At 42.3% G+C, this 26,862-nt stretch overlaps 2 protein-coding genes across 2 annotated transcripts in view; both read right to left on the bottom strand.

The window, feature by feature from the left end:
• The window catches only part of LOC135202828 (E3 ubiquitin-protein ligase HERC2-like), a 194,108-nt gene that overhangs the window by 17,176 nt on the left and 150,070 nt on the right, over positions 1 to 26,862 (bottom strand). The window contains 2 exon segments of the mRNA XM_064232287.1: positions 3,885 to 3,974; positions 5,092 to 5,246. Of these exon segments, the coding sequence (XP_064088357.1) occupies positions 3,885 to 3,974; positions 5,092 to 5,246 (245 nt within the window).
• On the bottom strand, positions 12,182 to 14,901 carry LOC135202627 (E3 ubiquitin-protein ligase HERC2-like). Its single transcript, XM_064232123.1, has 5 exons — positions 14,785 to 14,901; positions 13,483 to 13,690; positions 12,814 to 12,948; positions 12,468 to 12,580; positions 12,182 to 12,214 (listed from the first exon to the last, which is right to left on the bottom strand). Exons 1-5 carry the CDS (start codon positions 14,899 to 14,901, stop codon positions 12,182 to 12,184), a joined length of 606 nt encoding a protein of 201 aa, XP_064088193.1.

Below are 26,862 nucleotides of genomic sequence, written 5' to 3' on the forward strand. Positions count from 1 at the left end.
TACAGGCAATCGCTAACCCACGGTGGTGATCAAGCTGCAGGTCTGGACCAGCGGTCTCCTTGCGGAGAAGCGCTGGACAAAGGACGGAGCGTCGGTCTTGTGCGTCAGGGGAGCTGCTACGAGTGCTCCTACCCTGCCTACCCGCAGAACCTGTAGGCTGTGAGGACTGCAGGCGATCACCAACCCACGGTGGCGATCAAGCTGCTGGTCTGGACCAGCAGTCTCCTTGCGGAGAAGCACTGGACCGAGGATGGTAGTGTCGGTCTCGTGCGTCAGGGGAGCTGCTACCAGTCATGCAAGCCGTCCGGTCCCGGTGGAAGCGACAGTCGGGTGACTGGTAGCATCCACTGCGCGGTGAGAGCGAGCACCATCTTCTCAACTTGCCACAGTATCAGGTCCAGCCAAGGTGACCAGTCCCAGGCAAACGGTCTGGTGGGAACGTCACGTCAACCCTGGGTACCGGACGATCGCTGCGCAAGCAATTTCCGGTCTGGCGAGAGTCACCTGAGTGACTCTTACCATCCTTCCTGACACGGTGAGCACACTCAGCAGTCTGGACCTTGGCTGGACTGTCACCCGTAGGTGACCGTACACTCGGTGACGCTCGAAGTGAGCGGCCGAGACGGTTCCTGGTTCGGAGGTAAAACCTCTGGAGCTGGAAGCAGAAGTACCAGCAGTAGCCGGTACCCCTACGGTCCCAGTCTTCTTCTTCCCTTGGGAAGGAGACGGGCCCCGTTCCCAGAGGAATGGGAGGACCAGCAGAAGACCCACCTGTCTCACCGGAGCGAGACAGACCTTTAGAGGTCTCTTTGGGGAGGGGGGGAAGAGGCCACCTTCTTCTTCTTGGCCTGGATGGGGCCTTGGAAGTCGAAGGGGAAGAGACGGCAGAAGACAACGACGACACCTTCCTCTTCTTCCTGGACTTCCTCTTCGCCAGCTTCCTCAGGACAACCGACAGGTCCTCCATCCAGGACGGAGTTGGGGCAGTTGCAGTAGCAACACAGCCCAACTGCACCTGTCCGGAGAGAACTGTGGGAGCAGCAGTGGAGAGAACGCTTCCCCGAGGAGGGTTACGAACTCTTACCTGGCAGGCGAAGCGTCTGCTACCACTGAGACTAGTCAGTCGCGTGAACGTGACCGTCCTCTGGGTGGGGCTGAGTGTGCACCTGACAGGAGACAGTCGATACCGTCCTCCGACTCTTCCAAGTCCTCGTCTAGGCCGAAATCTCTCTGAAAAATAGAATAATTGAAAGAGGGCTGGATGGGCAGCCTCCACTGGTCTCTGCGTGCACGGTCCCGCGGGAACATCACGTCAACCCTGGGTAACGGACAATCGCTGCAAGAGTCACCTGAGCAACTCTTACCATCCTTCCACTCCGTGCCTGGGTCCTGACACAGTGAGCATACTCAGCAGTCTGAACCTTGGCTACACAGTCACCCGTAGGTGACCGTACACTCGGTCGAGAAGGTTCCCAGTCCGGAGGTGGAACCTCTGGAGCCAGGAGAGGAGGTACCAGCGGTGGCTGGTACCTCCATGGTCCCAGTCTTCTTCTTCCCTGAGGAAGGAAAGACAGGCCCCATTCCCGGAGAAACGGGAGGACCAGCGGAAGACCACCTGTCTCACCGGAGCGAGACAGACCCTTAGAAGTCCCATGACGAGACCTCTTTGAGAGAGAGAGAGAGAGAGAGAGAGAGAGATAGAGAGAGAGAGAGAGAGACCACCTTCTCTTCTATGGCAAAGCCTTAAAAGTTAAAGGGGTGGAGACATGAAAATATGATGATCTCGAAGAGGAGGATGACGACACTTGACGAGCTCTCTTCCTCTTCCATTCCTCCAAATTCTGCCAGACCTCTACCATCAGGAACAGATAAACGTCACAGGGCAGCACGAAAGCTTCGTCCAGTGACGTAACTCCAGGGTAGTAGTGGTAAATGAATATGATTATCAGCAGGGGGTAAGTACACAAACTCGAGGATCAGTATCACAAGCTACAAGTCACAAGTACAATTCCAAGGTTAGGATAACCAATACGAAGAGCTATCCAACCAATACTGCTGTAAACACAATCACCACTGTTAGTCTGTAAAATAAGGAAAAAATTATTAAAGCAATAAGGATACTCCTCTCGCATCCAAGGGCACTGCCCTCCGAGTGAGAGGAGATCCCCCAAACATCAACACCACACGCCCCTTCTTCTACCTTTGTCCGATAGTAAGTGAAAGGATGAAGGAGAGGAGAAATTACCATAAAAACAAAACAAGGACAAACCTTCAAGTTCCCCTCTGTAATTCCCAAGCGTATGTGTAATTTTCGGATGAATACATGTCTCGTTACAGGATCAATATCACTCACGTTAAATACATGTCTCATCCTCACGTTGAATACATATCTCGTCCTCATGTTAAAGGGCGAAAGAATGTAAATAATATGTTGGCATACCTTTGCCACAAACTCTTAACACGAGTATAGAGGCGGCTATAAAGGCTATCACAAAAAGTGGGTTTGTATATTAATTGAGTTTAATATTAATATCAAACACTATTATACATATTTATTTAAAAACAAAAATAAACCAGGAAGATCCCACCGGGAAAAAAGATCAACGACCAGTCAGTCAGAGCTCACACACACACGTCTTCCTCGGAAGACAGCCAAAAGCAAAGTGGAGTGTTTAAATCCGGTCAGGCTAGCCTACCTGCCTGCCACACGGTAGTTACTGCCTAACCACCTTTTTCAAGAATTTAAAAGCCGTAATTCCAGCTACGCCGAAAGTAATTCCTTATGTAAAGGACCGAGGGTTTGTATATCGTGTAGGAACAAATAATTGCTCAGTTGTAGATACAACAAAAATCTCACGACGATGGCGGGCAAAGGCAAACACACGTCTACATCTGATAGCGACCGAAAGCAAAGTGATATGTTTACCTCCAGTCAGGCGGGACTCCCGACCATCGGACAAGCAGTTACTACCGAACTAACTTGTTAGAAATTTTACGACCGGTCCAGCTGGCGCTGGCACTGGCACTGAATAGTAATTCCTTATGTAAAGGACCGAGGGTTTGTATTACGTGTCGGAACAAGTTGATATTCAATGTAAGAGAACAGCACAGCTGTTGAAAAAAGCTACAAGATTCACCTAAAGGAAACAGCCAGCACAATGACTGCAAGAACCACATCGTGACTGAAGGACAATGTGTAACTTTGCCTGAAGGAGAATGGGCATTTCATCTTCCCCCATCTCCACCTGGGCACCACCTTTGTTTATTCAGTACCCAGTCAGTCCAGCGTATGACGACAAAGACACTCCATATATGAAAGGCATGGTGTTTGTATCCCTGTAGGAACAATTACTAATAGTGACAGAACAAAAGTACCAATTAGAAATTATTCCATCCTTAGTCTTATATATAACAAAAATTAAAGGGAAAAGATATACATATCTACACATTCCAACAAGGAAGTTAATACTTTAATGTTATTTCTATTGAAGTCACTGGCATCATTTGCAGACACCATCTTTATATTGAGACTTTCAATCAGTCTATAATTCTTTTTCTCTTCAGGCAAGCTTTTCAGGGATTGGGAAAAATTATTTATGTTTCTTAACATTTACTTGAATAAACATTTACTTGAATACAGAGAAAGAAACGTGAATCATTTTTCCTTATTACTGAGAAGCTTGAATCTCCATAAAAGTTAGTCTTTATAAACAATGCCACTGACTTCAATAGACATTGCACGAGAGAAAATATGCCCAAATAGCATACTTTTATTTTATTTCCATAAAGCATCAAGTTTCCTAAAATTAATATCTCATTTTGTAAACTTTAAAATTTAAGAAACCACCTTCAAGGGAAAATACATAGTCTTAAGTGAAACAAACCTTGCATGAATATCGAGGCATCTTGAGAAGGAAAAAGCAAGTGTAGGACTCTGGAAGGAAGTGATCTGGTGGTGTATACTTGTCCAGTACCTGAAGAAAGAGCAATGGCATAAATTTCACTCATAAATTATTACTTACAAAACTGAACTGAATGACAATTCATATATCACATGTGCATTTGAGTAATGTAATCTATTCCAATCTTTAAAGAAGAAAAAGTAGTACTTCCTTAGTACCATATTTCACTCCATGTTATTTTTACAAATGGTATAGTTATTTTGCTTATTTCTTTATCCATAAACTCTATGTCTGCTCGTGGATCACAATTTACATAATTCAGCTGTTTTACATAACTAGCGTTATGTAAACTTTCATGATAAACTGTCACAGATAGCTTATATCTCCTTACCTATTGGTGCAGAGATATAATTTGTTACTATGATAAAGCACTACTTTATCTCAACTATTTTTAGAGTATTTCATCAAAATGTGTGAAGTCTTCATATTCAGGATCAACGAGAACTCTTAATCTGTTCAAAAGTTTGACTGAAATGAGCTACCTTTGTTAATACCTATGCATCATATAGTTTAGCTTTTTATGAAATTTGACTGAAATTCCTTCAATATAAAGCTAAAGGAGTGCGACAGGTAGGTAAGAGGACAGCAAGTGGAACAGATAAAAAGAAAAAGCAGAACACAATGCAGTAGGTCTGAAGAGAAGCTTAGTACATTCTATAGTATCAAGCAAGAAACACTATAAGTTGGTAACACCCTCCACATTGAAATGGGGATAAATGACCAAGTATCTGAGATAAATAAACAAAAATAACTTCATGTATTTTTCCATACAAAGCTTTCAGTCTCTCTTTCTTCTTAAATTACCTTCATATTTTCTTTTATCCCTGCCAGCATATACCTAAGCAATGAGCATTGACAGTACAACATTTGCATCAAGGCAAACAATACAAATGGAAACTAATAGTTTAGGAAATAAGAACTCAGGAAGTACTTTAGGCTGTTATTTTCATGGGAAAAATTATCATTATTTCTGTTTTACAACTCAATGACCTCATACTCATTAAACAAACATTAAATTACAGGACATAAACTAATGTTTAAGAATGTTAATACGCAAATGTTTTGGATTTAATTTCAAGGTCAACTTACAAATGGTTCAAGTATGAAATTGAGTAAGTACAGTACTTACCTGGAATACAAAATCTCTTCCGCGGAAATCTGCAATGGTGCGGGGAAGTCTAGTTCTGCCCCATACAAACCTCAAGAAAAGCGATCTTTCAGCTGTACTAAATTCTTCCATGACTTCCCAGAACCACTGAACTAAAGGCGCAGTTGCTTCGACCCCTACAGAAAGGAAAACAACCAATACAATACTGCAGTCACTAAGATTTTGAAAAGAGAAATCACTTTAACTAATTACTGATCTGATTCATCAAATACACACTGCCCTGTCTCCTAACATTTCAATTGAACAGAAATTGCTAACAACAAACACTTTTATAATAACAAATAACTAATTTATGAAAATATTGCATAACATTCCATGATTTCCATGTGTTCCCAAGATATACACCAAATACAGTAGTGCAGCATAACAACAAGGTTACAGTATGAGAAACACTGTAATGCAACTTTAACATTGTGTAAACCAACAGTGGATTTATATACAAACCTAGACTAGCCTAGGCTATATGATAATTGCACAAATGTGTATACCGTATATACTCGAGTAACGTGCGATCTCGCAAATCATGCGACCCCCAAATTTTCACCAATAAACAGTGGTTTTGTCATGTATCTCATGTATCATGCGAGTTCCTTTTCCGAGAGCGTCAGTTCATAAGGTTGGTGGTTTGGCATGCTAATGGCCGAGTCATTCATATGTGTGCTGCTGCTACTCAAGTTACGGTAATTTTCTTACTAATCTCGAGAATTTAATAGAAAATCTCAAGATTAAAAAAGAATCCCAAGATAATAAAATAATTGTAAAAATAACACGCCTTTGAGTCGTAAATCATATCCCTCTCTCTCTCTCTCTCTCTCTCTCTCTTCTCTCTTCTCTCTCTCCTCTCTCTGAGTCGTAAATCATTACTCTCTCTCTCTCTCTCTCTCTCTCTCTCTCTCTCTCTCTCTCTCTCTCTCAGGAATAAATACTGTAGTTTGAGTCTTTCACCAACGGGTATCAGTAAATGTGTAGACATTGTGTGCGTGTTTAAAAAAATGTGCAGTACGTACACACATTCCGATGTTTCGGTTTTTGTTATTTTTCAGATTTCGGAAATGTGAGGTCAGATGCATAATCAAACAAACATCATACTGCAGCAAAAACATTTTTTCCCTTATGTTTTTCATTATTGTTATTTATTAATTACAGTTTATTTAAATAAATATTAATATATAACTGTTAAATGAATGTGAGATAACTAAGATCACCTATAAAAAAAATAGTGGGACGATTACTTATCATATGTTCACTAATAAGCTATTATTTTCAAACAAAACATTCCGTAAAAACGCAAAAAATATATGTACATGACAATCAAAATATAATAATGTTTTGCAGTTCAACTTGTGAATTTTAACAATAAGTATGACTATATAATATATTTCACCATATCGATCTTGAAGTTGAAGAGTCGTTAAAATTTTGAGGATGGTCCGGGAAAGGATTTGTACTTCGTGATTACGTATCGCTACAACACCATGTGGTATTTTCATACCACTATATTGATGACGCATCGCTACGACACACTGGTATTTTTCATAGCACTATACATTAAAGTTAAAATGATCTTATCATATTATTGTTTTCACGAAGAAATAATTATATAAAGAAAATTATTGAGTACTTTTTGCCATCAGCAGTCAGAAAATCACGAACATGGTACGTTCAAAACTAGTGCCATCCACGGCATAGTCTATAAATAGAACAGAAGCAGGGGGCATTCATTGGAGAACAGATCTCCATGGCTACCAACCAAACCAATCAGGTGTTAGTTATACTACTCTGTGAATTTCATTAGAATGAACGTTTACACACGCGAAGCTAACGATGATGTGTGTTTTGCATACAATACGTAGTTTTAGTTTTTATTAGTGTAAGTATTTTACTGATTACATGAAGAATAGAATGATTCCTTCTCATTACTTTGAATGCAAAATGGTTTGAAGATTCTTCCGCAAAAAGAAAAGATAAACAATTTCTTTAGGAGATGATACCTAATTACTAACGCGGTTGACATAGCTTCAAAACAAAATTCAGCTTTTCTAACTCTGGAAAAATGTTAATCTTTCTGTCTGCTGGTCACAACCTTTATATCCCCGGCGACTAACAACAACTGTTTTGGTCCTCCCACGTGTTTGATCGCATATCTGCCAAATTTGTAACAACAACAGAGATAAAACCATTTCTACCCATTACAGATATCAAATATTATCTTTTCTGTTACGCTGAATTCTAGATAAATTACGTAAGTTCACGATTGATAAAGTTTTTTTATGTAATAACAAGAAACGGAGTCAGATTTTCTATACCATGGCATCTCATTTTGGTGCTGTTGCGAATATTTCAACCAGTTCCACGTGCCTTTAAATCCAAACTGACTGTACAGTCTGGAGGCAGTTCTCCCTTCTACACATATCTTGATTTCTTAATATCGTAGGTATAGAATAAATTGGTGAGCAAGGAAATATGAAATAATGCACAACAGAGTAAGTTTGACGAGTGAGAAAATAAACAATCGTATACAAACAGATTCTCTCTCTCTCTCTCTCTCTCTCTCTGACAAAATAATAGATAAGAAACAATGACTGAATATTGCTTGAATGCGATATGGCAAAGTTTTGGCCTGACTGAAAGTGTGGAGTGACTTTGACACCGACTACAAGTTATTCCTGGTCATCTCATAGCATGGATAGACATCAACTTCACAGCCGAGAAAGGGCAATCGTATACAAAATAATTAGGTATGGAAAATGCGAAATGCGGGCCTATGTGTCCCATAAAAAAAACAAAAAGCTCTCGCTTGGACAGCTGAGGATTTAGGAGAGATAGGAGAGAGAGAGAGAGAGACGAGAGAGAGAGAGATGAGAGAGGAGAGAGAGAGAGAGAGAGAGAGAGAGAGAGAGAGAGAGAGAGAGAGTTGGAGAGCGATAGACGAGATTAAAGTACCTGGGAATGAAAACCCCTTATAATCTTATAATTATAGCCTCGGGGTTTGTCTCGAGGACATTCAAAGGTTCTGTCAAACACAGGCAGTTGTTGTTATTGTAAAATTAGCATAAGGGCAGACCTTTTAAAGCCACACCAGAGAGCTCGCCACGGTGGCAAGACTATACCTTCCATATGAAGATGAAATGATCAAAGATCTGGAAGATGACGAATATGATGCTGCCTTGATGGCGAAGAATTCAGAGCAGTATTGATGATACGGACACGGAGAGCGACTTGAAGGATTTTAGTTTATTAATATTTATGCATTTTTTTTACTTTAATAAATTTTCACTTGACTGCGTATCCTAAAATAAAAATAATAGTTCAAGTAACAAATGTTTCTTTTACCGAGTAAAACAAAAAGTAAAAATTCCTTCGGTAATGTGCCTTAATCAACTGATTTGGAAATTATAGATGGTTAGACTAGAATAGTTAAACATGCTGTATAAACAAAATAATGCAAATGGCGCACGATCGCTCTTTTGTATTTTAAAATACATAGTAATATGAGAATGCATACAATATCACTGGATATAGTGAAGTACAAGTAAAGCATGACTTTTTAAAAGATCTACTGTTTTCCTCTGGTAGTAACTATCGCAATCTGCCGATTTGGGAAAGCATAGAAGGTACGCTAATTTTATACCGCGTGTGTGATGCGACCCCTTTAAAATTAGCTTAAAAAATTAGGTTTCAAAAGTCGCATGATATGCGAGTATATACGGTATGTTATAGGCACAAGTACCACTAACAAAAAATGGGAGGTGACCTTAATCTAGCACAAAAAATTAAGCTCCTCAGTAATGCAGTAAATATGAGTTGTGATGTTGCCCAAATGATATAACATACACTGTTGTACAGTAACCTCTGATCAAGCTCATGTTACTTTCTCATAAATTAGATTTTAAAATAATGGCAATTAATAAAATGTATTAGTTGATTATTTTTTAAAATCTGCTGTCTGCAGTGTGAAGAGATACTGCTCCTTGCTTGACAAAATAAAACAAAATAAAAACTGTGTTCTGATCCTGCAAAAAATTTTCCTATAAAACATTGGTTCTTGAAATTTGCATAGAAATAATAACTACTATAATTTAAGCTGCTTTTGCAATAACTTTTCTAATCCTGAGAGTGGCACACAATATGTCATAAGTATGCTAGTCTACAATAACCAATTTTTTGTCTTATAATCAAGAGAAAATAAAATTAAGCAATCTGTTCATTTACATTCTGAGATAAAGGCTGTTTATAGTTTCCTGTAAACAGAAGAAAAGGACTTACCCTTGTAAGATGCAACACTCTTGAGCAAGTTTAGAGGATGTCAGGTGATCCGCATACCATGGTTTCCAGCTCATAAGGGGTGAAGAGAGACAACAAATGGAAACTGGTACAACACGAGCCATTCCTGCCCTTACTGCAGCTACCTGGGCATCAATTCATGTAACCTGATAAAAGTTACAACCACAGTTAGTTAATATCTAATATTTAAGGTCTAAGTTCAACATGAATTTAAATACTAAGGTACAAGATACAGTAATTTATGGAACTCAATTATAATCTTCAAGATTTTGGTAAGGCCAAATTAAAAAATAATAGATTCAAGATTATCAGTGTAATTTACTGCGTTATTCTGGAAATCTTTTTACCCATGAAAGGGATCACGCATATACCCAAGACAAAAATTCCAAGAGGTAAAGAGATGCACCCAGATAGCGATGAAATCATTAATGGGACAAATATAACTTTCCCCTTAATAAAGCATTACCACAAAGAGTTCTTTCTTCTATCTTGTATATTGCTCAGCCATATCTCACATTTTGTTATATCTACCTCTATCCCATTTTCACATGATTATCTGAACCTCCTATTGATCTGTTTTACCTTTAGTATATGTTCTACTTTTCTAACTACCTAACTGCTAGTCAACCCTTCTCATTGTTTTGAGACCATTTCACTTAGATTGATGCATGTTATTGTGTCCAAGTCCTAGTTCATTCAAAGTTGTATTCTACAAGAGACCTTAAGATATACATCACACAATCTATGTTAAAGCCCAGTTCTCAACAAGTCCTTACCATATAATTAAGAGCCAAACGAACATATTCATGTCTATTTGCTACTGTAATCCTTGTATGCCAGGCAGACAATGAACGTCATGACCAAGCAGCCGACGTAGTTGTGAACGGTAATCAAGACTAGTGAATGTTTTTTCATCACCTTCCATCTGCTGAACGCACATTAATCCAGGAAAACTAATGGCGGATCAACCTAGGTCAAATACATAAGCATTCCAATAAGTAAAAATGGCATACATCTGTAATGATGAGTACAGTCAAATCCCTGTATTCACGCTCTTGAGATTCACAGACTCACCTACTGTGGATTTTTCTTTGGACCATAAACTACCATTTATTTGCAGAAAATTTGCCTATTCACAGGTTTTCCAACGGTAAATATTCACTAATTAGTGTATTTTGAGGTTATTTTCAAGACAATCTATTTTTATGATAAAAAAATTATTTACCAATTTTCAAATATTAATATTGATTAATACTATACTATTAGTAAGTTTAATCAGATTAAATTATATATAATATAATAAAAATAATAATTATCTCTCTCTTCCTTAGTGATGTGTGTTTTGTATGATAACTAAATGATTTAGTTATCATACAAAGCTGAGGTCCAGAGCTGTCAAATATGTCAAGTAATGTGGCAGGCGGGGGAGTGAACATGTGTTGCCAACTAACGTTCATGTAATCTATTTCTCGCTCTCTTTTACTGAGTTGGGAGAACTTTAGTGGCACATTTATGTATAATATGTTTATTGATATTTTCAAATATAATAATACTGCCTATTCTGTTAGTTAACACTCAAGAGAAAACAGGAATTTGTGGATATTTCTCAGAAAAATACCGCGAAAATAGGCAAAATTTGCCGCAAATAAATGGGTATATAGTTCTATAAAAAAATCTGTAATGCATGAGTCCGCAAACCATGGAGTGCACAGAAAATTACAAAATTCATATGTGATAGTATTTAAAGAAAATATAATAATCTTAACATTTCACTCTTTTAAATAAGGATAACTCTCTCTCTCTCTCTCTCTCTCTCTCTCTCTCTCTCTCTCTCTCTCTCTCTCTCTCTCTCTCTCTCTCTTCCCACAGGATACGTATGTCATAGGCATTAAACTCTCTCCCTCTGTTTTTGGCTGAAGTGTTAGAAGTGTATGTATATATCTTTAATACTAGTCCATTTTATGATAAAATAATAATTTACAGTATAATAAGTTTAATGAGATTATACAATAAGAATAAAAGTTCTCTCTCTCCCTTACTTACGAATGTTTAGTTTATTTGTTTTGTAGTATGATAAATAAATGATTACCTAATAACTAATTTCCAAATATTATTAAGATTAATAAAATAGCAATTCCCAGTCTTTTTATCCTCTTTGAGAAAGGAGGGAGAGGGAGTAAATAACAGTATGATAAATGTATTGGTGAAGGGGAAGGCGGGAGTCGGAGTCATAAGGAGTTATTCTCTCTCATCTCTTCATTATTATTCTCTATGTCTCTTAAAATTTCAATTTCACTCTTCATGGTCAGTTAGTATGATGTTGCCGATACTCTCTCTCTCCTCTCTCTCCTCCTCTATCTCCTCTCTCCTCTCTCTCTCGTCTCTCTCTCCTCTCCCTCACTCTCTTCATTTATATTCTCTATGTCTCTTAAAATAATTATATTTTACTCTTCTTGGTCAGATATATGAGGTTTGCCGATTTTTTCTCTCTCTCTCTCCCTTCTCTCTCTCTCTCTCTCTCTCTCTCTCTCTCTCTCTTCTCTCTCTCTGAAATTGTATTAACAATATAATCTCAAAGATTAATATAGTAATAGGTTAGTAATTTAAGGTATATTTGAAGTAGGATGTTATTTAAGGTATACATTTGGTATTTGAACTTTAAAGAATGGCAGTTTTTCGAGGGAGTTCTAAGTATTCGTGGGTTTTAAAACTATCCTAGGGGGTCTGGTATGCATCCCCCCATAAAATATGGGGGGTCCACTGTAAATCAGTTCATCAAAATGCCCACAGCTCCACATACCTGTTGAAGAGATCAATTTTATATACCAGAGCTAAAGTAAAGCAGTATATAGTACCTTACATAAATTTGGTAGACCAATGAATGATGAATTTTGGGTGAATAAAGTGTAATTTCATATTTTGCTGTTATAAGGATTACTGGATGACCTGAAGTAAAGTATTTTTCTACTCGTGCTAGGAACCTTAGCGATAAATAAAACACCAGCCTTTGAGAATGAAATGTATAAAGAATTTCAAAACGCAATACAATGTACCTCAGTTATATCAGCAGGGGTCAATGCCATTCCTGCCAGCTGCTTCCAAACTGGTTCAGCCAAATTAAGACTTAATGGACTACCTGTTCTGATTGCTATTCCCATCAACACACCTGAAACAGAAATGCCCTTGTGAAAAAGGATCTCAAATGGTCTCAAATATGAATCTTTGGTAAAGACAAAAAGGTTAAGGGTACTAATATGCATTCAGTCCACAATTCTCTCGAGTTCTATCACGTTATTTCTGGCTTTTTCAACATCATGACCTAAAGGAATATTTATTACCAAGGAATGTAAAACATGTTTAGATGGTGAGGTGAATTAGATTGTGTTGTTGAGCAGGTACAATCACGGGAAGTTCCTGCCTCATCTCGACCATTGGGTGTAGGTATTAGAAGGGGTAAAGAGCCATTCATTAGCTCATCACACATCTCTGCTACACTCTCACTGTAACCTCCACCACAGTCATCTACACTTTCACCTGCACAGATGGAGAAAAAAAGCAGGGTAAATCAGTAAGAAAACAAGTATGTATTACAGTTGCTTAAACAGAGCAGATAGACAATTTATGAGATTTCTATGTTCCAAATATTTAGCAGATAATACAGCTATTTTGGATTTAACAAATGAAACATAACCTCTTTTATATAAATGTTCAAAATTTTCAACTAATTGTAACAATACAACTATTTCACACTTCTATACAGTACTGATAAGTAATTATGGTAAAATGAGAGACTAATGCAAATTATGATGAAGGAAATGACTGCAAAACCAACCCACAAAATCAGATGATTACCTGAAAACAAGAAGTTCACAAATGAAGAGGGGACTAAAATGCTTTAAGTCAAATACGTATGACAAATTTAAAAATCAATTTGTATTTTCATAGCTAACAAACCTTCGGTCTTAACAATAGCGACTGTTCCTCATTACAAACTCTACGCCACTAATAATACATACAGACAACCTTTGCCACAGCTTATACAGTGAACAAAATAATACTGTAACTCACCAACAAATTTCACTTTCCACACACGATGTGGTAGGAATAATGCATCTGGGGTCATAAGTGACATTTTGGCAACCATTTGACCAAACACAGACTTCATTCCATCTGGGCCAGCCAAACCACCACGTGAACGAGATCTCTTCACACTGATACGGTTCAACTCAACAATGGGACCATGCTGTCGATCTCTGACCATTGTTGCTTGAACAACCTGAAGATTCAGAAATCATAATTGTAATACTGTATTCAAAACATTAATAGTAATATAAAAAAATATGTAATACTGTATTCAAAACATTAATGGTAATATAAAATACGTAATGTTATATTTTTATTGGATATTTAAGAATTTCATAACCAAGGGTTAATTACAAATTAAATTTCAAACCTGAGCTCTTAACATTAGGATTATACTAGCGCCAAGCTGGAAATTAAGCTTGTGAGATCCAGGGACTATTGGCATCTATACCAGGTCACAGGGCATGTATTACCCAGAATGCCCATCGCCGTCCCGTGACCCGCCAATTACACTTCTAACCCAGTTTAGACTGCTTAGAGGGGTGGGTTGTTCGAGGTGGGCCTTTAACTTTTAAGACCTCAGGTTTGTTAGTTATGAAAAATACAAATTAGTTACAAATTTGTCATTTGTTCATATACGAAACAAACCTTCGGTCTTAACATTAGGATAGACTTACTTATTGGTGGGAGATAAGTCTCTATAACTGACTGGGAGTTTGCCACCTTTATCCATTTCCGAATATTAGGAGTATTCCAAGAGAATGGACTATAAACCCTTGAACCAAAGATATAAGAGAATCTATTGGTTTCCCTCACTGTGTGCTTGTACCATACCATGGTTTATAAACTATGGAAAATGGAGAACACTCCATCCTCCTAAACCACTCTTGTCCCTTGTATCTGGATCTACTATCACCCTTCTCTTCCCTATTACCGAGAGGAGCGTGTTGCTACTGAAAAGTATACTATACTCTAGAATAACTTTACAGTATGGCTGACCACCTCACCTGCATCTAGTCCATTCCAGCTTATGATGGTACTCTCCTTCATACTGCCCGTAGGTAAAGGAGTAGAAAGAAAGTAGTAAAAGAAAAGACCAGTCATCCCACTCATTTCTACTTTCATACCTTCATCTTAGGACTAGACACAAACTGACCCGCAGGGGTTACCGGATGAGCTATACCACTTGCTGCCGACCACTGGAGGCCCAAGAAAAAGTGTCCAAGGATCTATAGGCAACATCTTTTAAATAAATGGAAGTGAAAATTGTTTGGCATTTCCAAATACCAGCTTCAGAATTCTCTCCACAGACATATTCTTCTTGAATGCCAAAAAAGCACTCAAGCCCCTGATGTCATGAGCTCTAGCAATCTCCTGGCTATTTGACCCCCAGTCTTCTGTCATGTAGGCATTCCTGATCGTTTCTCTTAGCTAAAACGATCTTGTAATTCCTGGACACTTCCTTTTTGTTCCATCCTGTACTTACGAATAACCTCCAGCACCCCAGGCTGAGGTGCCTTGTCCTTCTTAAGTACTCTCTTATTACCCTGACGGGACACAGAAGCATCTCTTCTTTGTCATTGTCTACGAATTCTGCCAGAGAAGGTATGGAAAAGGAGTCGAATCTGCCGTCCACTATTAATGGGTTTCGAGTTTTGGCCACGAATTCTGGAACAAACTGGAATACTATTGACTTCCAACCTCTTGAATGCTTTACGATATATGACAGGCCATGTAGTTCCCCCACCCTCTTGGTTGAGGCTAGGACCAATAAGAAGACTGTCTTCTGGGTCAGGCTCCTATCTGTGGATTGCCTGAGTGGTTCATAGGGGGGTTTTGTAAGACTACTCGGTACCATGGTCAAATCCCAATCTGGGGCTTTTAATTTCTTTGGCAAACAGGAATGCTCAAAACTCTTCATCAACATGCCCAACTGCCATGAAGACGAAATGTCCACACCTTCCATGCGTTAGACCGAGGCTAGAACAGCCCTGTACCGCTTCACAGCAGATACAGACATATGCCTTTCTGGCCTGAGATATATCAGAAAGTCTGCTAATTGCTGAATAGTGGTACCGAGTGGAGAAAAGTTCCCTCTACGACACCAATCGCAGTATGCTGACCATTTTCCTTGGTATACTGCTGCAGATGACTTTCTGATATTTCCTGCCATCTGCGTTGCTGCTTTTTGCGAAAACCCTCTCGCTCGCAGGAGATACTTAACAGTCTCCACCTGTGAAGTGATAGGGACTTCACCGACTGGTGGTACCTCTCCATGTGCGGCTGACATAGTAGGTTGTTCCATGGGGGCAACTCTCTTGGCACATCTATTAGGAGTTCCAACAGGTCCGGAAACCATTCTGCCTTCGGCCATAAAGGAGCTACCAGAGTCATTCTGAGGTTCTGAGACCGCATTACCTTGTTCAGAACCTGACGGATTAGACAAAATGGAGGAAATGCGTAAACGTCCAGATTGTCCCATGGGTGTTGTAGCACATCTTCTGCTACTGCCTCTACGTCTGGGACTACCGAACAATACACTTCCAACTTTTTGTTGTACCTGGTTGCAAATAGGTCTATGATCAGCCTTTCCCACAACATGAGCATCCTGTCCACTACCTGTTGGTGCAAGGACCACTCCGTTCCCAGGATCTGATCCCTGCGGCTCAACTTGTTGGCCACTATGTTTCTTTTTCCCGGAATATATCTGGCCCTGATGTCTACTAAGTTCTCTACAGCACACTGATGAAGTTGAATTGTCATCACATGTAACTGCCGAGAAACTAGGCCTCCTTGCTTGTTTATGTAAGCTACTACTGTGGTGTTGTCTGACATCAATACCACTGATTGCCCCTTCACCCACTCCCTGAATTCCTCAAGTGCTAGAATCGCTGCTTTTAACTCCAGCACGTTTATATGGAGTTCTCTATCCTCGCCACTCCATTTTTCTGAAACCATCAGCTCCTCCATATGGGCTCCCCAACCTTCAAGTGACACATCTGAGAACAGCAAGAGATCTGGGGAGGGTTGCTGAAGGGGGACACCCACTGTCAGATTGTTGTCCTGCACCCACCACAGCAAGTCTTTCCTCACTTCTGTCGACAAGGGAATTTACTCGTACGGGTGATCTACTATTGGTGACCAAAACTCCTTCATCCTCCATTGTAGAGATGGAAGGTGTAGCCTCCCTTGTGGTACTAGCTTCTCAAAGGAAGTTAGAATTCCCAGTACAGTAGTACCTCAGGATACGAAATTAATCCATTCCGAGGCGGCCTTTGTAACCTGATTTTTTCGTATCTTGAACCACATGTTATACATGTAAATTACCTAATTCCTTCAAAGCCCTGTGAAAACACCCCAGTAAATTTTAATAATAAAGCTAAATTGACCAATAAACAATGAAATACAACAATTTGGATCATTCAATACCTAACTTAAACTTATACTACTAATATGTAGTACATACCTGTAAATAAAGTGTATTAGTGTACATGGTACAAGAAATACTGTACGGTAAAATGTGGAACCTTACCTTTCGAGTGAGGCGATCTCCGAAGGTGGCCACAGAGAAGGAGGACAAATGGCAGAAAACTTGAACACTTAACTTTACCAAACACATTAAGGGGGCCGGCTGGCTAATGCCCTTTTTTAAGGACAGGACTTTGATATTCATACCACTTAATAAGGTGACTTGGGACATCTCCAAACCGCATATGATTTTCGCCTCGACCTTCGGTTTTGTGACGCCAGGGCGATTTATCCCGAAATAACATTTTTCAAATTCTATCTCCTCCCTTGATATTTAATGTTAAGAACCCTGGGATTACTACCATATACAGACCTAATGTAGACCTCCAATCAAATGGAGAGAGTTTTTTTTCTAAAAGTCATTTTTTTTGCTAGATTATGAATTTTTCAATATGTAAAAAAACAAAAAATAAACCCTATAAATCAGGAGAACAAAATTTATAAAAAAAATACGAAACAAAAATTGGAAAAACGGGCTCTATTTGATTGTTCTATAATGTCTTTCTGAGTTATATACCAAATTCCAATGTTATAGCTTTAAAACTAAGTGAGAAGATAGATTTTGAAGGTCAATAAGTATAGTTTTGAGATACGGGCGTTCAAAGTTTTCCTTCGTAAACAATGTTAATAAATAATGATTATTATGAATGTATATTTCTTTTTTGTGTATTAATAAACCAAAACTACTTTATTTATCATAATTTAATCATAAATGATGATCCCTTTGCTCATATATCGCAGCCTGGGCCACTGCTTGAGGCAAGATGGGGCACTCCTTCCGACGCAATTCTCTCTCTCCCCTTCACTAACTCTGCTTATTACAGCGAATTTCTCTTTTGTAGGTTAGCGAGAATGTTTTCCTTGTATTTTCCTCTTTGGCATGATGAAATTCTGCCCGGAAGAACAAAGATAAACAAACGTAAATGCAAGAGAATGCCAAGATGTGAAACTCGAAGGGTACCCGGCTCTTTTTTTACAAAGACAATTAATAAATCATGATTATTATGAATTTCATATTCCATTTTGGATATTAAAAAACCAAAACTCTGTTATTATCATAAATGAAGATCTCTTTGCTCAAAGATCGTAGCCTTGGGCACAGTGTGACGTGTGCTGTCAAGCAAGACGGGGGCGTTACTAAGCAACCCTTACTTCGCAACCCACCCCTCTCCCTTCACTAACTACGCATATATTATGATATTCTGTAATAATACTTGAGCGATTTTTCTTCGTCTGTATGTTAGCGAGATGTTTTCCTTGTCTTTTCCTCATTGGCATGATGGAATTCTTGCCAAAACTACATAAACATACGTAAACGCAGGCGAATGTCAGAGTGAAATGGAACGTGTAGACTACTTGAAGTCTGTGATCGCACTAAATCAGGACTGACTTGGTAGCTGAGCCTGAAGTCTCCTTCTCGACTTGGGGAACTGTCTATAGATGCCATTTACTCCCAATTTCTTTTGACAATAATTATCAAAATTTACGATAATAGAAGAAATATTGCATTTTCTTGTACGGATCAATGTTTTAGGCTTATTGAGTTACGTTACTAATTACCCTGTAACTACGAAAGTAAGAGGAATTTTGACAAAATATTTCGTATACGTATTCTCAATTGCCATATGAAGCTCCATGAATTTTTCATGACATGACAATTTGTCCAAAATTGCATTTTTGGCCCAAGCAACAAAAAAACTGCAGAGTGAGGGGTGGCATGAGGTGGGACTATATGTAAAAGGACCTCAGGTTTGTATAGTTAGGAAAAATGCAATTTTGGACAAATTGTCATTTGTTCCGACACGGCATACAAACCTTCCGTCCTTTTACAATTAGGAAGACTCACTTCTTGGTGGGAGGAATCTGAGTCTTTTGTCTTTTGTGAACAAGACTGGTGTTCGCCCAACCTTGAATGCCTCCTGGTCGTAAGAGCGAGGGAGGGATCCAAGCCTCTGTCCGATGATCGGGGTGTGCACCGCAGGATCAATGGTCAGACCTCTGGACCAAGTACTAAGAGAGAGGCAAGCGTATCTCTTCGTACCAGCAAGCAAGAACAAGTTCCTATTTGCAAGAGGCAACATAAAGTTATGGCTTTGTCTCTTGTTGGCATCCACTTCCCCCCCTTGTAGGAGGAAGTGTGGATATTCGCTCCCATCCCTAGTGAAAGGGATAGGATGGGGCTCTGTCGAGTAGCTCACCTGCATCTCGTCCTTATCCAGCAAGGTGATGACCGTATCCTCTCCCACAGGTAGAGGGGGAGAAAAAGATAGGAAGAGAAGCCAGTCACTCTCTCATTCACTTATCTATTCTTACAGTCACACCAGGACTGATGCTGTTCAGCCTGCTAGGGTCTGGGTTAGCTACACAACGTGTTGAGGCAGGCCACCAACGGGTGTCCCAAGGAAAACGATCCAAGGACCTGTGGGCAATATCCAAAAGGTAGAAGGAGGTGCCAGTGGTCTGGTTGTACCAGACCCCTGCCTTCAGTACCTGCGCCACGGAGAAGTTCTTGTGTAACTCGAGGGAGTGTACTTCTAGGTCATCTTGGTGCTGACGAAGAGTCTTCAACACTCAGCCTGGGATGTCGAGTTTCTTCAGACCGCGCTTTCACAGGACAAAGCAGCATCTCCTTCGCATCGAAGGCGGTGAAGTCCATTAGGGAGGGGATTGTGAAGGACTCTAACCGATCGTCAGGAACCGAAGGGTTCTGAGTCTTCGCTACGAAGTTCGGTACGAAATCGAGCGTCACGAATCCCCATCCCCTGGATGCTTGACTTCGCAGGAAAAGTCATGCAATTTACCTCAGAGGAAAAGAAGGGAATGGTCGTATGACCTATCCCTCTTCTCGACTTCGGTGATGTCCTGTACCCATACTGGGTCTATCCGTCTGCAGCGAAGTGTCTCACATTCTCTATCCCCATGCAGTGAAGTTTCTCCTTCTCGGTAGTGGATAGGACACCGACACTCAATGGTGGGTGTCGATGGTATGGGTACTGTGACAAGCCGTTAGGACGAAGAAAAGACTGTTATGGAACAACCGAACTAAGTCCACAGCGAAGTTCGTAACTGACTTGGGCGCTCTGACAGCTGCCGACTGATTGCGTTCGGTAGGAGGCAAGTTGTCCAAGCACCCGAGCAAGTCACGTGACCTTCGCCTTAAAAGGTTATGCCAAGAGACTAAACAAATAATTTGTTCGTCACCGATGCCAGACGGCGAGGTGATGATTCTCTTAAGGCATGTGCCCAACAGGCGAAAGTCAATTGCCTTCTAGAGACCGAGGTCCCTGATGGCAAGATATCTCATAGTATAGTTGACTCTCAGCTAAGGAGAAACAACACTATGTGTCGTTGAAGACGAAGGTGTACAGCCTACGTCTTCACAGCTGAATCGAGAGAAGGATTCTCAAGATTCTGACCTGTGACTACAAAGACTGAGAATGCTAAACGCTATTCATTGCTGTCCGTTGAGGATCGTAGTTGCAATGAAAGCGGAGCGCTTTTCAGTAATGAAGACACAGGGAAATACTGCCTGAAGAACTGCTTCTCATGGGCTGAACATTTGGAAATAGAGCTGTCAGGTCGGAGAGTAGGCGATGTCTTCTGACACATCTGTTAATTCGGGGCGAACAATGCATAATTGCACACCTGCGAATACAAGATATTTTGAAGACAAACTCAGATGTCTGCAAAAATCATTCGCATTATTGCGGTGCGATGCAGCGGGAGACTAGTACCGACTTCTGTACTGTGCGGTAAACAGAAAGATGAAAGAGTCCAAGAGATATCTCTGTGAAAATTCTCGCAATGTCGAGGCGATGAAATCGAGCGTCACAGCAGTAGATGGTCCTTCACTATTGCGAGAATCCCCGTTAATCAGAGACCTAAGTCCATGATTATTGGGTAGAGATACGGTTCGGTAGTCAATCAAACTAGGGGAGAGAGAGATGTAACCGACCGTGCCTCTCCGAGACCTAGCTGATACGAGCTGCTATCAGGCAGTTCAATACGCAGTAGCTCTCGGTGACTCGTCATCCTGAGTGCCAGGTAATCCCTTCCACGAAGGAATGCGTTTTCGCCTAGAACCATCGAGCATAAAGAATACGCTCGAGCAATTATATTTAAACGAAACGGATTTCGGTAAATACAAAAGCTGATTTGGTGTTGTCGTGACAATACCAAGTATCTAAAATCGAAACTGATAACTGCTGGGAGGTTGCAGGCAACCCTGAGTTGCAGTTCAATTAAGATACAATTCGTCTCGGTCACAAACCGTAGAGTTAACTACGGTATGCGCCTACCCCCCGGACAATTCAACTGTTAAAAGAATCATGTCGCGAGGGGTAATATACGTAGTATATTTGTCGGTTCTGTAAAACGACCTCCATCCTAAATTCTTTTCCCCTCGAGGAATGAGAATAAGGATTGGAGATCGACCGCCTTCGTCTCTAGTCAAGAGAGTGAAGGAGAAGTCTTTCCCAAAGGAAAGCTTCAATGGTGAACAGAATACCGAAGACGATAGTTCAAGCCAAACTGGAAGTTCCCGTCCGTTCTTCTCTATTCCAGGTTAATCGCCTACTGTGAGATACTCTTCTTTCAGCAGCAGTCTTCTTCCAAATGCTAGAAATTACAGGAATTCGAGTATAAGCGAGGTTCCCGATTATCGTGTAACAATTATCGGGGATTCTCGCTCACTTTGGACCGTGGTCTCGCCTAAGTGTTTGGAGATCGTAAAAAAAACTCGAACACTCTTGAGTGCGCTAGAAAATTCCGTAGAATTCTAAGCACTCTGCGAAACCCCACCGAATCGTCAAACGATATCGGCTGGTGGTCCTCTTCGATTCCCGTAGAAATCGAGAAAGGAAAGGGGCAGGATCCCTCCTCAAACGACCGGGCCTTACGTCAGGTAGGACCCGAAGGTCCCCCCGGTAGCGCAGTCCCTAACGTGGGATCTTACAGAGAAATCTCTGTAGGATCCCTCCCCTTTCCCTCGTAGCTGTAAGGAGAGAGGGAATGGGGGAGGAATTGGATACTGGCTCGCCTTCCCAGCGGAACTAGCAGTTGGAGAAGAAAAGGAGCAGCCATCGCCTTACGGCGATGGCCTCTCAGAGCCTGGGAAAACGTATCATCAGGAGAAAACGTTTTCCCAAGGAGGGTTACGAACTCATACTGTAGGTAAGGTCTGCCGCCACTGTGAACGTCGTCTGGGTGGGGCTGATCGACACCTGACAGGAGAGAGCGATACGTCCTCCGACTCATTCCAGTCCTCGTTGGGGGGGGGGGAGGGGGGGGGGGGGGGGGTCGAAACCTCTCAGGAGGACCGAAGGGGTATTCAAATACGGTGTCCGAAGACACGTAGAAACGCCTCTATCGCAGTAGAGGATGTGTAAGTAGCTTGTGCGACCGGCTAGAACTGAGAGAGCCTTCTTGTCCAGAGACGAGAGACTACCTGTTCAACACAGTCGGCAAGCTCCGATCGCGGCAGACCCACCGTCGATTTGGGTTCCCTCTCGGGCCCCAAAACGACTTGAGCCGAGATGTGGCTCTGCTGGTGGGAGCGGCGATCCTTCCCCGAGGTCGTTGTGCTGACGAATCAGCGCCATAACCTCGGCAAAGTTCCTCTGGATCTCGGAAGTCACATCATCTTGCAGAGTAGGACCGTTAAGCCCTTCGAACAAGAGCATATTCTGAGAACCTTTCCTCCTAAGAAGGGGAACAGCGACAGCCCTCTCGGTCTCCTCCAGCACTTGCGCATACATCCTGGCTGGTCCAAGAACCGTGCCTGGCACGTAAGGCGTCGTGGTGGGATCATGAGGGGCGCACCCCTCACGATCATCTCCAATACCTCGCTCCCCCCCTCCCAGGTAACTCGAGGAGGTTGATAAGGTACGGGAGAGGCAGACCTGACGCTCCCTCCTCGCTCGCTGGCAGAACCAGCAGGCTTGGAGGGCTGCAGGCGATCGTCAACCCGCGGTGGCAATCGATCTGCAGGCCTTGTCGAACCGTCTCACTGTGGAGAACGGCTGGACTGAGCAATGCGGCCCCGATCTCGAGTGTCAGAAGAGCTGGTGCTGGTTGCCGTACCCGATCGCTCTCTGTGAGAGCGACGGTCAGGCGACCTGCAGGCTCCACTGTCACAGTGAGACCGGTGCTTGTCCTCACGGCACGTCATGTCGCTGGTTCCAGCCGTGGCTGGCACCGGCGAACGGGGGGACCTCTTCCCAGCCTCAGCCCGTGGCCGGTCGTGGACCGTCACGTCATCCCGGGTAGCCAGCTGGTCACGCGAGAGAGAGCGAGAGCTGGTCTGGTGAGAGTCGCGTGAGCGGCTGTCACCAGTCTTCCGCTCCGTGCCGTGAACCTGACGCTGAGCGGGCTCAGAGGTCTGGTTCCTGGCTGCACGGTCGCTGGTAGGCGACCGTACACTCGGTACCTCCCGCGAACGAGAGGCCGAGACGGACCCTGATGCAGTGGCAGAACCACTGACACCAGGCGAGGAAGTACCGTGTTTTAGCCGGTACCCCCCCTCTGGTCCCGTAGTCTTCTTCCTTGCGGAAGAAGAGACTGGCCCCGCTCCCGAAGGAGCAGGAGGACCAGCGGAAGGAACCCTCCCGTCCCACCGAGGTGAGATGGGTCCCGAGAAGCTCCCGAGGGAGACTTCTTAGGAGGGAGGAGGCAACCTTCTTCTTCCTCGGCTGTGAAGCCTTAGAAGTCGAAGGGGAAGAGGCGGCAGCCGACGACGATGAAGAAGATGAAGACGACGACGACGACACCTTCCTCCTCTTCTTCGTCAGCTTCCTCAGGACAGACGTAAGATCTGCCATCCAGGGCGGAGCCGGGGCTGCTGTAGCCCGAATGCCACAGGCCCGGACGCACTGTACAGACAGACCAAAGTCTGGGGGTAGTACCACCACGAACAGGGACGACGTCAGCAGGTTCCTTATGGGCATCTCAGGAACAGCAGGCACAGCCAGCACAGCATCGGCAGGGACAGCCAGCGCAGCAACGGCAGGGACAGCCAGCGCAGCAACGGCAGGGACAGTCAGCACAGAATCGGCAGGTACGGCAGGCAGCACCGGAAACACAGGAGGTGGAGCAGCAGCCAGCAACATCCTGGTACCTGGCGGCAGGCGTCCAGGGGCAGAAGCTTCTAGGGCAGCGGAAGTGTGGTCGCGGCAGCGCGGCAACCACGAGCGGCGGCGGCACGCACCCCTCTCGGTACGGCGAACGGCACTTCACAGCGGCTGTAGGCAAGACTGTTACCACGTGAGGCGAGTACACCAGGTGAGGAGGGACGTCGTCACCTGGAGTCGATATCGTTGTTGTGGTCACCACTCCATGGGTGACCGCAGCAGGCCCAGACATAGAACCGCAGCCCCTGGACACTAGGCACGCCCTGCAAATCGAAGGACGCCCATACCTCACCAAGGTCCACCCTCGTGGCAGTAGCACCTGCGGAAATAACAGTAGTAGTGATTAGTGGGGGGGAAGTCCCCGTCGTCGCGTGGGTGAGCCCCACACCGAACGAGCGGAAGACCCGAATACAATTGTACGTCGGCACCGAGCGCCCTCCCCCGCGCTCGACGGATCGGGCGAGGAGAAGAACCCAGATAACCTCCCCCCCACCCCCCCCCCCCAGGGGGGGAAGGGCCATCTGTGGGAGCTGAGCGGTGGGGGGGGGGGATTCTCGTTCCCCACCCCCGCACAGCACCCATGTACCCAACAATAATAATAAGAGCCCGAGAGCAATCGTGCCCTCGGCACCGAATGCAAGGGCATAAGGATCAATTCCCTGACTGAGCGGAACTTGAACCAAATAAATATTGATGCAATCAATAATAAAAGGAATAAAATGAAAAAGAATCTTGCATTACGATTCACTTCACAATGAATAAGGGCTCGGATCGAGCGCATTTGCCCCTCGGTACCGAGCACAAGGGTAAAAGGATCCATTCCCGATTATGAACGGAACCTTGATCCATAATGAATTGATGACAATCAAAAATCATATATGAAAATGAAAAAGAATACTGCGCTTGCGATTTCACTTCATACAAAATAAAAAGGGGAAGGATCAATTCCCGGGTAAAAGAGCGGAAAAACATTGATCCAAGAAATAATGCAATCTCAATAAAATTGAAAATGAAAAAGAATACCTGCACTTGCGATTTCACTTCATTCATATAAAAAAGGGAAAGGATCAATTTCCGGGTAAGAGCGGAAACTGATCCAAAATGAGTATTGCTACAATCAAAATAAATATATGAAAATGAAAAAAAAGAATACTGTATTTGCGATTCCACTTCCATACAGAATAAGTTTTCGTGCCGAGCGCCTTCGCTCGGCAACGAGTTATAGAGGTCAAAAAAATATAAATGAAAAAACAAAAGGGTACAGGCAGTCCCCGGGTTACGACGGGGGTTCCGTTCTTGAGGCGCGTGGTAAGCCGAAAATCATCCTAAGCCGGAACGACACTTGGAAATATGCCTTAAACTAAGAAAAAGTTAGAGAGACCCTTACCTGTGTGACATGCAAGTATTGCATGATGTGTAGTGTGGTTATTTCAATGCCAAAGGATGGTTCTTGAAGGTATAATTCTTTATTAAACTCTTGTGACACTATAAAGCACAATGTACTACACTTAATCCTTAGGTTAGATTATACACTAAACACTAACCAGAAACTTAGTTTTTTTTAATTATGTACTGGAAACAAGCAATGATTTTTCATTTTTATTTGCGCTTTTGGACTGTTTTAAACTGCGCATCCCAAGCTTAGTGTATTCATTCGCCCGCAAACTAGTTCCGCATATGCGGCGTCACTAAAAAAAATTTAAAAAATACAAGAAAAAAAAAAAAAGTGTCAAAAATCATCATAACCTCAAAATTTTTGTTGTAATGTAACCAAAAACATATTTTTATTATATACGTGCTAAACTATAAAGGATTTTTATCATAGCATGCGTTTTTTTAAAAGCGTCGTTAACTCGGAGCGTCGGAAGCGTCAGCGTCGTAACCTCGAACAAGCGTCGTAACCCAGGAAACGGATTTTCCATTGAATATTTAAGAAAAAAGCGTCGTAACCTCGGAACGTCGTAAGCCGAACCGTCGTAACCCGGGGACCGCCTGTACTTACTTACGATTTTCATCTACACATTTCCAACCAAAATATAAGCTCGGAGCGAGCGCTCTCCCGCCCTCACGGCACCAGAGCATCACAATAAACGAGGATCATTTCTGGTGAAAAATGAATTCCCACACTTACGCCCTTCAGTCCGGCACTCGGGTATCGGGGGAGGGCGTGGAGAAACCAAGATCCTTTAATTCACAATTGAATTTAATGGAAATAAAGATGAAATGATTGTACTTACAATTCAGTTTCACTAGATAAATAGAAAAGAAAAAACACAACCATGCGAAAGCAACGACGATGAAGCGGGCAGAGAGCGATGATACACAGTCTACACGCCAGCAGGCCGAAAGCAAAAGTGATTGTTTACCTCCCAGTCGCGCTGCAGCGCGCCTGTCGACAAGCAGTTAACTACCGAACCCCTTGTTCGAAGCTTACGACCTATCCAGCTGCCGCAAGTAACCTTCCTATTGTAAAAGGACCGAAGGTTTGTATGCCATGTCGGAAAACAATTTGCATTTTTCGCCCTATGCCACCATATATAGGGGATTGGCCGGCCGGCCCCCTTAAAAAATGTCAGGAAACATTAACACTAAACTTTAAGAAACACATTAACAAATGGCACAAAACGTTAACACTTAACTTTACAAAAAACAAAAAACTTTTAAGTTAAATAAATTTTTTTTTATTTTACATTTTTTTTTACTTTTTTAT

Source organism: Macrobrachium nipponense, chromosome 33 (genome assembly GCF_015104395.2).
Source record: "Macrobrachium nipponense isolate FS-2020 chromosome 33, ASM1510439v2, whole genome shotgun sequence".
Taxonomy (NCBI): domain Eukaryota; kingdom Metazoa; phylum Arthropoda; class Malacostraca; order Decapoda; family Palaemonidae; genus Macrobrachium; species Macrobrachium nipponense.